Source organism: Neoarius graeffei, chromosome 24, assembly GCF_027579695.1.
Source record: "Neoarius graeffei isolate fNeoGra1 chromosome 24, fNeoGra1.pri, whole genome shotgun sequence".
Taxonomy (NCBI): domain Eukaryota; kingdom Metazoa; phylum Chordata; class Actinopteri; order Siluriformes; family Ariidae; genus Neoarius; species Neoarius graeffei.
Genome location: NC_083592.1, coordinates 21,039,647 through 21,055,460, shown reverse-complemented (window position 1 = coordinate 21,055,460; position 15,814 = coordinate 21,039,647). Strand labels below are relative to the sequence as shown.

General features: G+C 42.6%; 1 protein-coding gene across 8 annotated transcripts in view; it reads left to right on the top strand.

Annotated features, from left to right (window-relative positions):
- Nucleotides 1-15,814, top strand: part of cntrl (centriolin) — a 743,138-nt gene that overhangs the window by 654,942 nt on the left and 72,382 nt on the right. For all 8 annotated transcript variants that reach the window (XR_009651398.1, XM_060906888.1, XM_060906886.1 and 5 more), the window contains one exon: nucleotides 14,331-14,446. Coding sequence is in view for 7 of the 8 variants with exons in the window: in XM_060906888.1 (XP_060762871.1) it covers nucleotides 14,331-14,446 (116 nt within the window). In the remaining variant the exon portion in view is untranslated. The remainder of the gene's footprint in view (nucleotides 1-14,330; nucleotides 14,447-15,814) is intronic.

Sequence of the window (15,814 nt, the reverse complement as noted above, 5' to 3'; positions counted from 1 at the left end):
GCAGGTACATTTCTGCTTGTTACTTTTGAAACATACATCTGATCATCAAAATCTTAGTATCTCTAGAATGCTTGGGTCACAAGGAATCCAACGCGCCCTGTCTCGTCATATTCTACCCAGTAGATTTTCCGGTTTTTTGAATTATGTGAAAATCAATTAAAATGCTTCTCCTCCCTCAGTTTTTGATCAATTTCTCCCAACCTTGGTAGATAGCAACTCTGGACGAGCCTGCAAAAGCTTCTTACACGGATTTTTGAATTTCATAAACGTTTGGCCGTGGCAGCCAATCAAATTTGGCTGAGCATATGCGAACCAGGAAGTGTGCTCATATCTCGGCCGCCGTTTGGCCTATCTAAATGAAACTTGGTGGCATTATGCAAGACCTCTCCAAAAAGGGCCCCAACAAATTTGGAACACATTGGCGGCAAGGGGGCGCTATAACAAGGAAAAAATTTCTTTTTGCTCATATCTCATGATGCGTTTTGGGTAGAAACAAAATTCCACTATCGCTGGAATCCTTGGCTCAAGCCGAATCCATCACAACCTATGACGTCACATTCAGACTTGAGGATTTTCCGCCATTTTGAATTTCGTGAAAATCAATTAAAATGCTTCTCCTACCTCAATTTTTGACCAATTTCTCCCAAACTTGGTACATAGCAACTTTGCACTAGGCTGCACAAGGGCATTACATGGCGCAAATGCCTTCTACTGGCCTGACATCTCGTCTCATATGCTGCTTGGCCCCCACATTGCTGCTTGCAGCTATATTTAGGGGCCAAGCAGCGAAGCTGGCGAAGGCCCCTAATGAGTTTGTCGGTTTTCTTATTATTATTATTATTATTATTATTATTATTATTAGGGGCCAAGCAGCGAAGCTGGCGAAGGCCCCTAATGTGTTTGTAGGTTTTCTTATTATTATTAGGGGCCAAGCAGCGAAGCTGGCGAAGGCCCCTAATGTGTTTGTCGGTTTTCTTATTATTATTATTATTATTATTATTATTCATCTTTCTTCTCCTATGGGAAGTCAATGGCAGCCCATAGAGCCACACATAGGAAAATGCTCAAATTTGGCACACACATTTGAGACAGTCTCAGCATTCCCCATAACAATTTTTAGGTCCCGACCCCCAACCCTCTAGCGCCACCAGCAGGTCAAAGTTGCAGGTACATTTCTGCTTGTAACTTTTGAACCGTACGTCCGATTTTCAAAAACTTGGTATCCCTGGAATCCTTGGGTCAAGACGAATCCAAAGCACCCCATGACGTCATTTTCCGCCCATATAGTTTTCCCGCCATTTTGAATTTTGTGAAAATCACTTAAAATGCTTCTCCTCCCTCAATTTTGGACAAATTTCTCCCAAACTTGGTATATGGCAACTGTGGACTAAGCTGCACAAGAAACTTACCCGGATTTTAGAATTTCTTAAGCGTTTGGCCGTGGCAGCCAATCAAAATTGGCTGCGCAGACGCCAAACAGGAAGTGTGCTCATATTTCGGCCGCCCTTTGGCGTATCTTAACGAAACTTGGTGAGATTATGCCCCACCCCTGCATGAAGGAACAAAAAAAAATTGGAACAAATTGGCTGCTAGGGGGCGCTATAACTAGGAAAAATGTCTTTTGGCTCATATCTCATGATGCGTTTGGGGTAGAAACAAAATTCCACTATCTCTGGAATCCTTGGGTCAACACGAATCTATCGCACCCTATGACGTCATATTCTGCCTTGAGGATTTTCCGCCATTTTGAATTTTGTTAAAATCAATGAAATTCTATGGCAACCCATAGAACTGTCTGACTAGAGGTTTTCAAATTTGGCACACTGATTCTAGGCTGCCTCAAGGTTCTTGTCAGCAAATTTCAACTCATCTCAAACTGTCTAGCGCCACCAACAGGTCAAAGTTGCAGGTACATTTCTGCTTGTTACTTTTGAACCGTACTTCTGATCGTCAAAATCTAAGTATCTATGGGATCCTTGGGTCAACACGAATCCAACGCACCCTATGGCGTCATATTCCGCCTGGTATATTTTCCGCCATTTTGAATTTTGTGAAAATCAATTAAAATGCTTCTCCTCCCTCAATCTTTGACCAATTCCTTCCAAGCTTGGTAGATGGCAACTTTGGACTAAGCTGCACATAAAACTTACCCGGTTTTTCGAATTTCATAAGCGTTTGGCCGTGGCGGCCAATCAAATTTGGCCGTGCAGATGTGAAACAGGAAGTGTGGTCATATCTCGGCAGCCCTTTGACCTTTCTTAACCAAACTTGGTGGCATTATGCCCCACCCCTCCAAAAGGTCCCATACCACATTTGGTGCACATTGGCCATTAGGGGGCGCTATAACTTTCCAAAATGTATTTAGGATCATATATCATTGAGCTCATATCTCAGCAGTCTCTTAGCACACACACACACACTTAGTACACTTGAAGTAATTTCAGGCATCACAGTCAATCGATTTTGACGGTGAAGCCGTGCATGCCTCTAACCATCTGGTTGGAGGTACATTTCTGCTTGTAAACACTTCCTGTGCGTGCCTCTGACCGTCTGCCTGGTCAGTTCTTTCTGTTGCCATGGCAACTTAGGCTGGGTCACGCTGCTTGGCCCCGCATTGCTGCTTGCAGCTATATTTATAATTCAACTTTCTTCTCCTATGGGAAGTCAATGGCAGCCCATAGAGCCACACATAGGAAAATGCTCAAATTTGGCACACACATTTCAGACAGTCTCAGCATTCCCCACAACAATTTTTAGGTCCCCACCCCCAACCCTCTAGCGCCACCAGCAGGTCAAAGTTGCAGGTACATTTCTGCTTGTAACTTTTGAACCGTACGTCCGATTTTCAAAAACTTGGTATCCCTGGAATCCTTGGGTCAAGACGAATCCAAAGCACCCCATGACGTCATTTTCCGCCCATATAGTTTTCCCGCCATTTTGAATTTTGTGAAAATCAATTAAAATGCTTCTCCTCCCTCAATTTTTGACCAATTTCTCCCAAACTTGGTAGATGGCAACTTTGGACTAAGCTGCACAAGAAACTTACCCGGTTTTTAGAATTTCATAAGCGTTTGGCCATGGCAGCCAATCAAAATTGACGGCGCAGACGCCAAACAGGATGTGTGCTCATATCTCTGCCGCCCTTTGGCGTATCTTAACGAAACTTGGTGGCTTTATGCCCTACCCCTCGAAAATGGCCCACAAAAAATTTGGAACAAATGGGCTGCTAGGGGGCGCTATAACTAGGAAAAATGACTTTTGGCTCATATCTCATGATCCGTTTGGGCTAGAAACAAAATTCCACTGCGTCTGGAATCCTTGGGTCAAGACGAATCCATCGCATCCTATGACGTCATATTCTGCCTTGAGGATTTTCCGCCATTTTGAATTTTGTTAAAATCAATGAAATTCTATGGCAACCCATAGAACTGTCTGACTAGAGGTTTTCAAATTATGCACCCTGATTCTAGGCTGCCTCAAGGTTCTTGTCACCAAATTTCAACTCACCACCTCAAACTCTCTAGCGCCACCAACAGGTCAAAGTTGCAGGTACATTTCTGCTTGTTACTTTTGAACCGTATGTCTGATCGTCAATATCTTAGGATCGCTGGAATACTTGGGTCAAAACGAGTCCAATGCCCCCTATAGCGTCATATTCCGCCTGGTATATTTTCCGCCATTTTGAATTTTGTGAAAATCAATTAAAATGCTTCTCCTCCCTCAATTTTTGACCAATTCCTTCCAAACTTGGTAGATGGCAACTTTGGACTAAGCTGCACAAAAAACTTACCCAGTTTTTAGAAATTCATAAGCGTTTGGCCGTGGCTGCCAATCAAATTTGGCGTTGCAGACGCAAAACAGGAAGTGTGCTCATATCTCGGCAGCCCTTTGACCTTTCTTAACCAAACTTGGTGGGATTGTGTCTCACCCGTCCAAAAGGGCCCTTACCAGATTTGGTGCACATTGGCCATTAGGGGGCGCTATAACTTTCCAAAATGTCTTTTGGCTCATATATCATTGAGCTCATATCTCAGCAGTCTTTTAGCACACACAGACACACACCTAGTACACTTGAAGTAATTTCAGCCATCACAGTCAATCGAATTTGATGGTGAAGCCGTGCATGCCTCTAACCATCTGGTTGGAGGTACATTTCTGCTTGTAAACACTTCCTGTGCGTGCCTATGACCGTCTGCCTGGTCAGTTCTTTCTGTTGCCATGGCAACTTAGGCTGGGTCACACTGCTTGGCCCCGCATTGCTGCTTGCAGCTATATTTATTATTATTATTCAGTCCACTTCCGCCTCTGCAAGTCTATGGCAGCCCATAGAACCGTCTGGTAAAAAGTTGTGAAATTTGGCACACTGATTCTAGACAGTCTCAACATTCCTCTCAGCAAATTTCACGCCTCTACCTCAAACCCTCTAGCGCCACCAACAGGTCAAATTCGCAGGTACATTTCTGCTTGTAACTTTTGAACCGTTGGTCTGATTTTCAAAAACTTGGTATCCCTGGAATCCTTGGGCCAAGACGAATCCAACGGACCCCATGACGTCATTTTCCGCTCTATACTTTTCCCGCCATTTTGAATTTTGTGAAAATCAATTAAAATGTTTCAACTCCCTCAATTTTTGACCAATTTCTCCCAAACTTGGAAGATAGCATAATTGGACCAACCTGCACAAAAGTTATACCCGGTGATTTGAATTTCGTAAGTGTTTGGCCGTGGCAGCCAATCAAATTTGGCTTCGCAGACGCAAAACAGGAAGTGTGCTCATATCTCTGCCACCCTTTGGCATATCTTAACGAAACTTGGTGGCATGATGCCACATCCCTCCACAAAAACCCACAAAAAATTTGGAATAAATTTGCCGCTAGGTGGCGCTATAACTAGGAAAAATGACTTTTGGCTCATATCTCATGATGCCTTTTGGCTAGAAACAAAATTCCACTATGCGAGAAATCCTTGGCTCAAGACGAATCCATCCCACCCTATGACGTCATATTCTGCTTTGAGCATTTTCCGCCATTTTGAATTTTGTTAAAATCAATGAAATTCTATGGCAACGCATAGAACTGTCTGACTAGAGGGTTTTAAACCTGGCACTCTGATTCTAGGCTGCCTCAAGGATCTTGGGACCAAATTTCAACTCAGCACCTCAAACTCTCTAGCGCCACCAACAGGTCAAATTTGGAAGTACATTTCTGCTTGTTACTTTTGAACCGTACATCCGATCGTCAAAATCTTAGTATCTCTGGGGTCCTTCGGTCAAGTCGAATCCAAATTGCCCTATCTCGTCATATTCCACCTGGCAGATTTTCCGCCATTTTGAATTTTGTGAAAATCAGTTAAAACGCATCAACTCCCTCAATTTTTGACCAATTTTTCCCAGACTTGGTTGATAGGATAAGTGGACCAAGCCGCACAAAAGTTATTCTCAGTGTTTTGAAACTTAAAACTATTTGGCCGCAGCAGCCAATGAAACACGTCTGCAAAGACACCAAACAGGAAGTGAGCTGATATCTCGGCAGCCTTCAAGGGAATGTGTTCAAATTTTTCACACAGATTCTAGTCTATCCCACGACTCGCCTCAAAAAAATCCAGATGCCCAGCTCAAACCCTCTAGCGCCACCAACAGGTCAAAATTTGAGGTACATTTCTGCTTGTAACTTTTGAACCGTATGCCCGATTGTCAAAAACTTGGTATCTCTAGAATCCTTAGGCCAAAAGGATTCCAACGCACCCTATGACGTCATGTACTCCAGAATAGAATCTCCGCCATTTTGGATTTTGTGAAAATCAATAAAATGCTTCTCCTTCTGCAAATTTAGTTGGATTTTCCCAAAAAGTGGTCTGCATTCAAATTCTAGACAGTCTCATGATTGCCTTCAAGAAATTTTAGGTCCCCACCCCCAATCCTCTAGCGCCACCAGCAGGTGAAAATTTCAAGTACATTTCTGCTTGTAACATTTGAACCCTACGTCCGATTTTCAAAAACGTTGTATCACTGGAATCCTTGGGCCATGGCAAATCCAACGCACCCTATGACGTCATTTGCCGCAGGATATTTTTCCCGCCATTTTGAATTTTGTGAAAATCAATTAAAATGCTTCTCCTCCCTCAATTTTTGACCAATTTTTCCCAGACTTGGTGCATAGGATAAGTGGACCAAGCCGCACAAAAGTTATGCTCAGTGTTTTGAATTTCCTAAGCGTTTTGCCATGGCAGCCAATCAAATTTGGCTGCACTGATGCGAAACAGGAAGTGTGGTCATATCTCGGCCGGCCTTTGGCATACCTTAACGAAACTTGGTAGCATTATGCCACACGACTCCAAAAAGGCCCACAAAACATTTGGAACAAATTGGCTGCTAGGGGGTGCTATAACTAGGGAAAATGTCTTTTGGCTCATATCTCATGATGCTTTTTGGGTAGAAACAACATTCCACTATTTCTGGAATCCGTGGGTCAAGCCGAATCCATTGCACCCTGTGAAGTCATATTCTGCCTTGAGGATTTTCCGCCATTTTGAATTTAATGAAAATCAATTAAAATGCTTCTCCTCCCTCAATTTTTGACCAATTTCTCCCAAACTTGGTACATAGCAACTTTGGACTAAGCTGCACAAGGGCATTACCTGGCCCAAGTGCATTCTGCTGGCCTGACGACTAGGCTCTTATGCTGCTTGGCCCCCACATTGCTGCTTGCAGCTATATTTATTATTGTTATTCACAGAATAACTTGTTTTTGAGGCATTTGCGATGCTCGAAAACTCATGAATTTTGGCACACTGATCAAATGTGCGTAAAACTACAAATTTACACTAAACAAGGGACTGGGCATAGTCCCGGAGCTCTATAACTCCCCCAAGAACAAGCTGTGGTTGAGATGAAGTTACTCAGATTGGCACGAGATTTGGTGTGGTCGATACTCTTGTGATACAGGACAAGTTTCACTTGGTTGTATTTGACTCCACCCAACAGGAAGTCAGCCATGCTGGATGGAATGTGGGATTTGAAATTTTCCCGCGCTGTTTTGAGGGGCTTACCAAAAACACATGAAACTTGGCACATACATTTGTCCTATGATGCAATTTGAGGTGAAAGGGCAAATTCGTCTAGATGGGCTTCATCACATAGCACTACCTAGTTCAAAAATACAGATTTGACACCCTGTACATATTCGAAAACTCATGAAATTTGGTACACACGTCAGTCATGCACACTGGTTCTCAGCCATAGGTGCTTGACCGCAGGTGTGTCCGGGGGACTCCATAGTGCCCCCATATGTCATGGAGACTCCTGCCTGGTATATAGTTTCACCTATCTGTGTCAAATTTGGTAGGTGTGCGGAGTGTCCCGAGAGGAACAAAATTGTCTATACATTGCATCAGCCATACTCAACAGGAAGGGAGATTTTTGGTTTTGCGCGTTTTGACGTGTTGCGTTTTAACGAACTTCTCCTAGGCGGTTTGTTGGATTCATGACATGTTTGGTATACGTCATGTTAAGATGTTGCTGATGTTACATTGCAACATATTTGCGATATGTCACAGGATGTTTAGATGGCGAACCAATAAATTTATACCACGCAAACAGGAAGTGAGTCATAAATTCACCATGCATTGCCTGATATGGCTCAAACTTCACAGGTTATAGGATATCATGGTTCTGAAGATATCCACATGCCCAAAGACACCCTCTGGTATAGCGCCACCATTTGGACATAGGCAGTAATGACTCCATTGAACAGGATAAGCGGCTACAGATAACGGATGGATGGACTCCATTGCCAAAACGTGTTACATTTTGATGGATTCTTCCTAGGCAGTTTGTTGGATTCATGCTATACATGGTATATGTCATGTCAAGATGTTGCTGATTTTAAATTGCGAAGTGATTGGGCCATATTGTTTTCAGCATGTATTTTCTAATTATTATTTTTCTGTCATTACAGATTTAAGTCAAGTCAAGTTTATTTGTATAGCACTTTTAACAATAAACATTGTCGCAAAGCAGCTTTACAGAATTTGAACAACTTAAAACATGAGCTAATTTATCCCTAATCTATCCCCAATGAGCAAGCCTGCGGCGACGGTGGCAAGGAAAAACTCCCTCAGACGACATGAGGAAGAAACCTCGAGAGGAACCAGACTCAAAAGGGAACCCCATCCTCATTTGGGCAACAACAGACAGCCTGACTATAATATTAACAGTTTTAACATGAGGACAGTTTCGTTGATGTTATAACTCTTCATTGATGGAAACTTGAGTGCAAAACTGTTCATGATAACTGCAGTCCTAAAGTTAGCAAAACAACTGTAGTCCTCAGCCATAAAAGCATTACTGTAAGAGTCCAGAGCATCCTCCAGGTATAACCCTCAACTGTCCTCATGGGGCCGTCCTTCACAGGAGCGGTGCGATAAAACTCTGACCAGACACAGGGCACCAGGATGGATCAAGCAGGTCCGAGGGGCAGAAGAGGCCAGCATCTCAATCCCAGGACCAACATGTAACTCAGAGGGACATATTGGGGGGGGAGAGATAGAAAACGCATGTTAGGTATGCCCTAAAAATGACAAGTGTTAAATCTGCGTGGTAGGCTCGCAGAGACGAGAGTCTACATCAGGCATATCACACAACAACAGCATGTTAATATGGTAAAAAATATATCATGACCTGCTCTGGCTGGATGCTTGATTGGGTGATGGGAGCACACTCCTCAGCAATGATGAGATGCAGATGGGACCCTTAGGGCTGGCCAAGACAATTCAGTTACATTTCACCAGGTCTGGGACATGCGACAGAAAATCTGCCGGCTGATTCCCTGCAGGCTACGATAGCCAGTCGAGGTCTCCACCCTCTCCACCAAAAGATTTCCTGTTGACTCCATGTAACTCAGAGGGACAGATTTGGGGTGGGGGATGGGAGGGAAAGAAAACACAGGTTGTTAGGTATGCCCAATGTCACCTGAATAAGTAGGAGCAGTATACATATTGCACCGAGTACAAGCAGGGACTCCGGCAACTAACTATGACAGCATAACTAAAAGGAGAGAGCCAGAAGGTAACACAGGCACAGCCCCGGGACATAAAGCAGCCAGCCACTACACCTTCAACAAACTTGAGTGGGGACTGACAGCATCCATACATCCCAGTTTACCAAAACACACTATGCCTGAGGATCTATCTACACCTTTACCTCATAAACACCATTAACAAAAGGCTTGACTAAACAGATATGTTTTCAGCCTAGACTTAAATGCTGAGACTGTGTCTGATTCCCGAACATTACTTGGAAGGCTGTTCCATAACTGTGGGGCTTTGTAAGAAAAGGCTCTGCCCCCTGATGTAGCCTTCACTATACGAGGTACCAGCAGATAGCCTGCACCTTTTGATCTAAGTAGGCGTGGCGGGTCATAGAGGAGCAGAAGTTCACTCAGGTACTGTGGTGCGAGACCATTTAGTGCTTTAAAGGTCAATAGTAGTATTTTATAATCAATACGAAATTTGATTGGGAGCCAATGCAGTGTGGATAAGACAGGTGTGATGTGGTCATATTTTCTAGTTCTAGTAAGGACTCTTGCTGCTGCATTTTGAACTAACTGGAGCTTATTTATGCACTTATTGGAACATCCAGACAGTAAGGCATTACAGTAATCCAACCTGGAGGTAACAAAAGCATGGGCTAGTTTTTCTGTGTCACGCAATGACATTAAATTTCCTATCTTTGCAATATTTCTGAGATGAAAGAAAGCTATCCGGGTGATGTTATCAATGTGAGTTTCGAATGAAAGACTGGGGTCAATAATCACTCCGAGGTCTTTTACTGCTGCACGTGAAGAAACAGAAAGGCCATCCAGAGTCGCTGTGTAATCAGAAAACTTACTTCTAGCTGTATGTGGTCCTAGTACAAGTACTTCAGTCTTGTCAGAGTTAAGCAGAAGGAAATTAATAAGCATCCAGTGTCTAATGTCCTTAACACATTCCTCAATTCTATTAAGCTGGTGTCTCTCATCAGGTTTTGCAGAGACATACAACTGTGTGTCATCAGCATAACAGTGGAAACTAAGAAAATGTTTACGAATAATATCACCCAGAGGTAACATATATAGAGAAAAAAGCAGTGGACCCAAGACAGAACCTTGTGGAACACCAAACTTTACCTCGGTACGTCTAGAAATATCACCATTTATATCAACATACTGATAACGATCAGTTAGATAAGACCTGAGCCAGGAGAGGGCCATTCCCTTAACTCCCACAACATTTTCTAGTCTATCCAGAAGAATGGAATGATCAATGGTATCAAATGCTGCACTAAGGTCAAGCAACACAAGTAGCGAGACACAGCCCTGATCAGACGCCAACAGTAGGTCGTTTACTACTTTAACCAGTGCTGTCTCTGTGCTATGATGAGGTCTAAATCCTGACTGATACATTTCATGGATGTTATTCCTATGTAAATATAAGCATAACTGCTGTGCCACAGCTTTTTCAAGGATCTTGGAGATAAAGGGGAGGTTTGATATTGGCCGATAATTGGACAGCTGACAGGGATCAAGGTCAGGTTTTTTAATCAGGGGGTTGATAACTGCTAGTTTAAAGGATTTGGGCACATAGCCAATCGTAAGAGAAGAATTTATTATTTTTAGAAGCGGTTCAATTACTCCAGGCATTATCTGTTTGAATAGATGTGTAGGTAAGGGATCTAGTACGCAAGTTGAGGCTTTTGATGTAGAGATTAGTGAAAGTAATTCAGTTTCTTTTAGGGGAGTAAAACATTCTAACTGATGATCTGATAGTTATATAATTAACTACAAGGTCACTTTCATTGTCTGACCTTAAATTAGTAGTTTGAATTTTTTGTCGGATATTCTCAATTTTGTCATTAAAAAAATTCATGAAGTCGTTGCTACTACATACTGCAGGTGTGCATGTGTCAATAGTGGACTTATTCCTGGTTAATTTTGCTACAGTATTAAATAGGAATCTAGGATTATTTTTGTTATCTTCTATTAGGGAGGAGAAATATGTTGATCTCGCAGCACTAAGAGCTTTTCTATACTTCAGGAAGCTCTCCTTCCAAGCTAATTTGAACACTACCAATTTTGTTTGATGCCATTTACGTTCCAATTTTCGAGTGGTCTGTTTTAATGTGCGAGTGTCATCATTATACCAGGATGCTAATTTTTTGTCTCTGACCATTTTCCTTTTTAGAGGAGCTACATTATCTAAAGTATGGCGGAATGTTGACTCTAAGCATTCAGTTGCCTGATCAGGTTCTGCAGGGGCTGACAGTGACCCAATCAAAGTTGACAACTCTGGGAGATCATTTATAAAGCTCTGTGTAGTAGTTGACGTGAAAGTACGTTTAATACAGTAGCGTGGTGAGGTGCATATATTATTACTCAGACATAGTTTGAATGAGATGAGATAATGATCTGAGATAACTTCAGACTGTGGAAGTATGACTATATTGTCTACGTTTAATCTGAATGTTAGTATTAGATCAAGGGTGTGACCACCATTATGGATCGGTCCTATGACATTCTGCTTAATCCCGACTGAATCTAAGATGGACACAAACGCTGTTTTTAAAGGGTCTTCTGGGTTATCGAAGTGAATATTAAAATATCTGACAACTAAAGCTTTGTCTAAGGAAATAACCAGATCTGAGATAAACTCTAACAAATTTAACACTTTTTGGAAATATTCGAAAACCCAAGAAATTTCGTGCACTCGTGAAAGTAGGGCAAAATTTTATTATTCTTAGGTTATTTGCCTTGAGTGAGGCTAGAAGACACCATAGCACCCCCTAAAATGTTAGATTCAAATTTATAGCTTTGGATGCCACATTAAGACTCCTGCCCGGTATACGGTTTCACCTATCCGTGTCAAATTTGGTAGGTGTGCAGTGCCCCTAGACGAACAAAACTGCTTATATGGCTTATCAGCCATACTCAACAGGAAGTGAGCCATTTTTGATATTGTGCATTTTGACAGGTGTTACGTTTTAACGAACTCCTCCGAGGCGGTTTGTTGGATTCATGCCATATTTGGTGATGTCAAGATCTTGCTGACTGTGAATTGTGAAGGGATTTGTGACAGCTTGCAAGCTGTTGAAATGGAGAAACAATAAATTTATATGTTAGGCCACACAAACATAAATTCACAGTGCATTGCCTTGTATGGCTAAAACTTCACAGGTTATAGGATATAAAGTTTCTCATGACCTCCACATTCCTAAAGTGACCCTGTGGTATAGTGCCACCATTTGGACCTGTACAGTAATGACGCCATTGCCAAAAAACTCATAAAATTTTGTACACACATCAGTCCTGGCCCTCGCTACTCAGGGATAGAAGCTTGGCCCCAGGTGTGTCTGTGGGACTCCATAGTGCCAGTCAAGTCAAGTTTATTTGTATAGCGCTTTTAACAATAAACTTTTGGCCCTTTTCCACTACCCTTTTTCAGCTCACTTCAGCTTGCTTCAGCTCACTTCAGCCCGACACGGCTCGCGTTTCGACTACCTTAGAACAGCACGACTCCGCTCGCTTCAGCCCTGCTTAGCACCCAAAACTCGCACGGTTTTGGAGTGGGGCTGAAGTGAGCCAAACCGAGCCAAGTGAGGCTGGGGGCGTGAGCAGACACTCCCCTGTGCACTGATTGGTGAGGAGGAGTGTCCTCACATGCCCACACAGCGAGCACGCTGAGATCTGTAAACCCAAAAGAAGGAGAATTACGAATTACGAGAATTTCTGAAGCCTTATGCGCCTCGCCTCATCTATACACTCTTGCCAGTATCTGTTGGCGTTGTCGGTGACAACAAGCCACAGAACCAAGACCAGCAACACTAACGACTCCATGTCCTCCATGTTTATTGTTTACTATCCGGATCATGAGACTACCGCTTAAAAGATCACTGATGTCACTGTTTGCGCCGCTTAACGACATCACGTGACGTCCACCCACTTTCGCTAACTCCACCCAATGTGTCCACCCACTTCCAGCCAGCACGGTTCAGCACGGTTGTAGTCGAAATGCAACTCCAATAGCCCCACTCAGCTCGACTCAGCCCAACTCAGCACGGCACGGCTCAGCCCAACTCAGCCGCGTTTGTAGTGGAAAAGCGGCATTTGTCGCAAAGCAGCTTTACACAATTTGAACGACTTAAAACATGAGCTAATTTTATCCCTAATCTATCCCCAATGAGCAAGCCTGACCTGTGTCACCACATGACATTGAGACTTGTCACCTGTAGTTTCACCTATCCGTGTTAAATTTTGTAGGTGTGTGGGGTGCACCAAGACGAACAAAATTGCTTTAGCCAGACTCAACAGGAAGTGAGTTGTTTTTGGTTTTATGCATTTTGACGTTACATTTTAACGTACTCCTCCTAGGTGGGCTTGTTGGATTCATGCCATATTTTGGTACATGTGATGTCAAGCTGTTGCGGACTTTGAATTGTGAAGGGAATTGCAGCAACTTGCAAGCTATTGAAATGGTGAAACAATAAATTTGTGTTACGCCATGCAAACAGGAAGTGTGTCATAAATTCACCATGTATTACCTGATATGGCTCAAACTTCACAGGATATGATGGTTCTGATTTCCACATGCTGAAAGTGACCCTCTAGTATAGCGCCACCATTTGGACCTGGACAGTAATGATTCCATTGCCGAAAAAAAATTACATTTGCTACACACATCAGTCCTGGGAAAACTCATGAAATTTGGTACATGCAGTCCTGGCCCCCACTACTCAGGGATAGAGGCTTGTCTTATACTATAGTATAGTTTCACCTTTACATGTCAAAAACGGTAGGTGTGTGGGGTGCTCTAAGGTGAACAAAATTGTAACGTACATTGAATTAGCCAGTTGAATTGCAAAGGGATTTGCGATATCTTGCAAGATATCAATATCTTGCAAGATATCGCAAATCCCTTTGCAATTCAACTGGCTAATTCAATGTACGTTACAATTGAAAATGTGAAGCAATAAATTAATTTCTTTAGCCACGCAAACAGGAAATGTGTCATAAATTCGCCATTCACATTGAGCCTGATATGGCTCAAACTTAACAGGTTATAGGATATGATGGTTCTGATGATATCCACATGCCCAAAGTGACCCTCTGGACAGTAACTTTTTTAAAAACTCATCCCTGGTGGCACACACATCAAAGACCCAAGCTTTTGTCGCACATCTCAGATGCTTGTGCATTGTATGATGAAAACGTGTTACAGGTCGCGGAACCGGAGATGTAAGGGCCCCTCATCGCCGCTTGCAGCTATATTTTCAGGAGCTTGTGTTTTCTCTGTATGTATAGAGCTGAAGCATATCCTGGAAATGATCCAGTTGGAGAGTGTGGAACTAGAGAGAGTGAAGGTTCAGCACAACCAGAAACTGGACGAGCTGGAGAAGAGCCAGGAGGCTTTGCTACAGGTGAGACCTAGGTCATTTAATGCCAGAATTTCTTATTGGTTTTATTCACTCACCTGCTAGTTTTCTTCCGGTGAATGAAGTGGTGGTCTGGCAAACCAATTTGGCTGCCATTATGCAAAGAGCTAGTGATGATGGTCTCTGATTATTTTCACAATTTAGAGGCCAATGCACTGTCAAGCTACCATCAGAAAGTTGCTCTTTGCAATGGGATAGATCCTTACACACTAGTGCAGAAGGATTTTCCCTAGGAGTTGGAAAATCATCCATCGGTTGAGTTCCCCAACATCTCAAACTACCTGGTGCTGCAAACTTCGTTCTACACAGACAAACGAGTTAAAACCTGGAAGAGTATGGAGGCGTACAACTTTTTACATGTGGCTAGTGTAAATATCTGTGGACACAAGATAAATATCTGTGGACACAAGATAAATCCTGTATCGTTTATGCCCGGGTAAGTAGGAATTTTAGGGCTTTTTTTTTTTTTTTTGTACGCATCTTTGTGACGTTTGCTAGGACGTTACAATTTTTAGTATCAGGTGTAAACAAACCATAGCTGCTCGATTCTCAATCCTCCCTGCTCTTCTCAAAGATCCACAAATTTCCACAGAAACCACTTTAAGACCTGGTGAAACAGGACAGAGAAGTTATCATGGCTCACTGTAACTGCATGGCCGGGGAAGCAGTTTCATGCTGTTAACTTGTGAGCTCTGCTTTTGTGTTTTCATGGATTGTCTTGATTTATCTTCTCTTTAGTTCAGTGTAGGAGCCCAATTTACATCATCGTCCTTGTAAAGATTGCTTGGACAGCCTGATAAATAAAGTGAAAACATGCGTTTTAGTTTACAAGATGGCGAACACGATCAAACAGTGAACAAAAACACATGAGGACTTGAGCATCTCCTGAACTTGAAAACAGCGAAAAAGGTGATTTGTGAGTCCAAACTAAATAAATCAGAGGAATTTACAAACCTTTCACGAAGTGATCACTGCAAACTTGAGTGTTCTTTGCCTTTGCTTCCCTCCATCATGGTGAAAGGTTCAAAAGCCACCTTTCTCGTCATCTTTTGGTAAAATCCTTTGCTCTTCACAGGGAACCCGGAATAAACTTTTCAGTTTTACAACTGTAAAACTGTTTGATTTGAATAGCCCAAAACAACACAAACATAGGGCATTTTAGCAACTAGCAAGGCATCCCAGTGATGGTACCGCTTTGTGAACAATGACCACCACCTCATGCTTTTCATATCTAATGAGGCGAATGTGACGTCGGATGCAACCCACTATAGTTCAGCATGCTAAAAAATGACCAGTTTTGTTATGCTGTGCAGCAATAATATTTTTCCATCATTTACTGTTTTCCAGAAACTA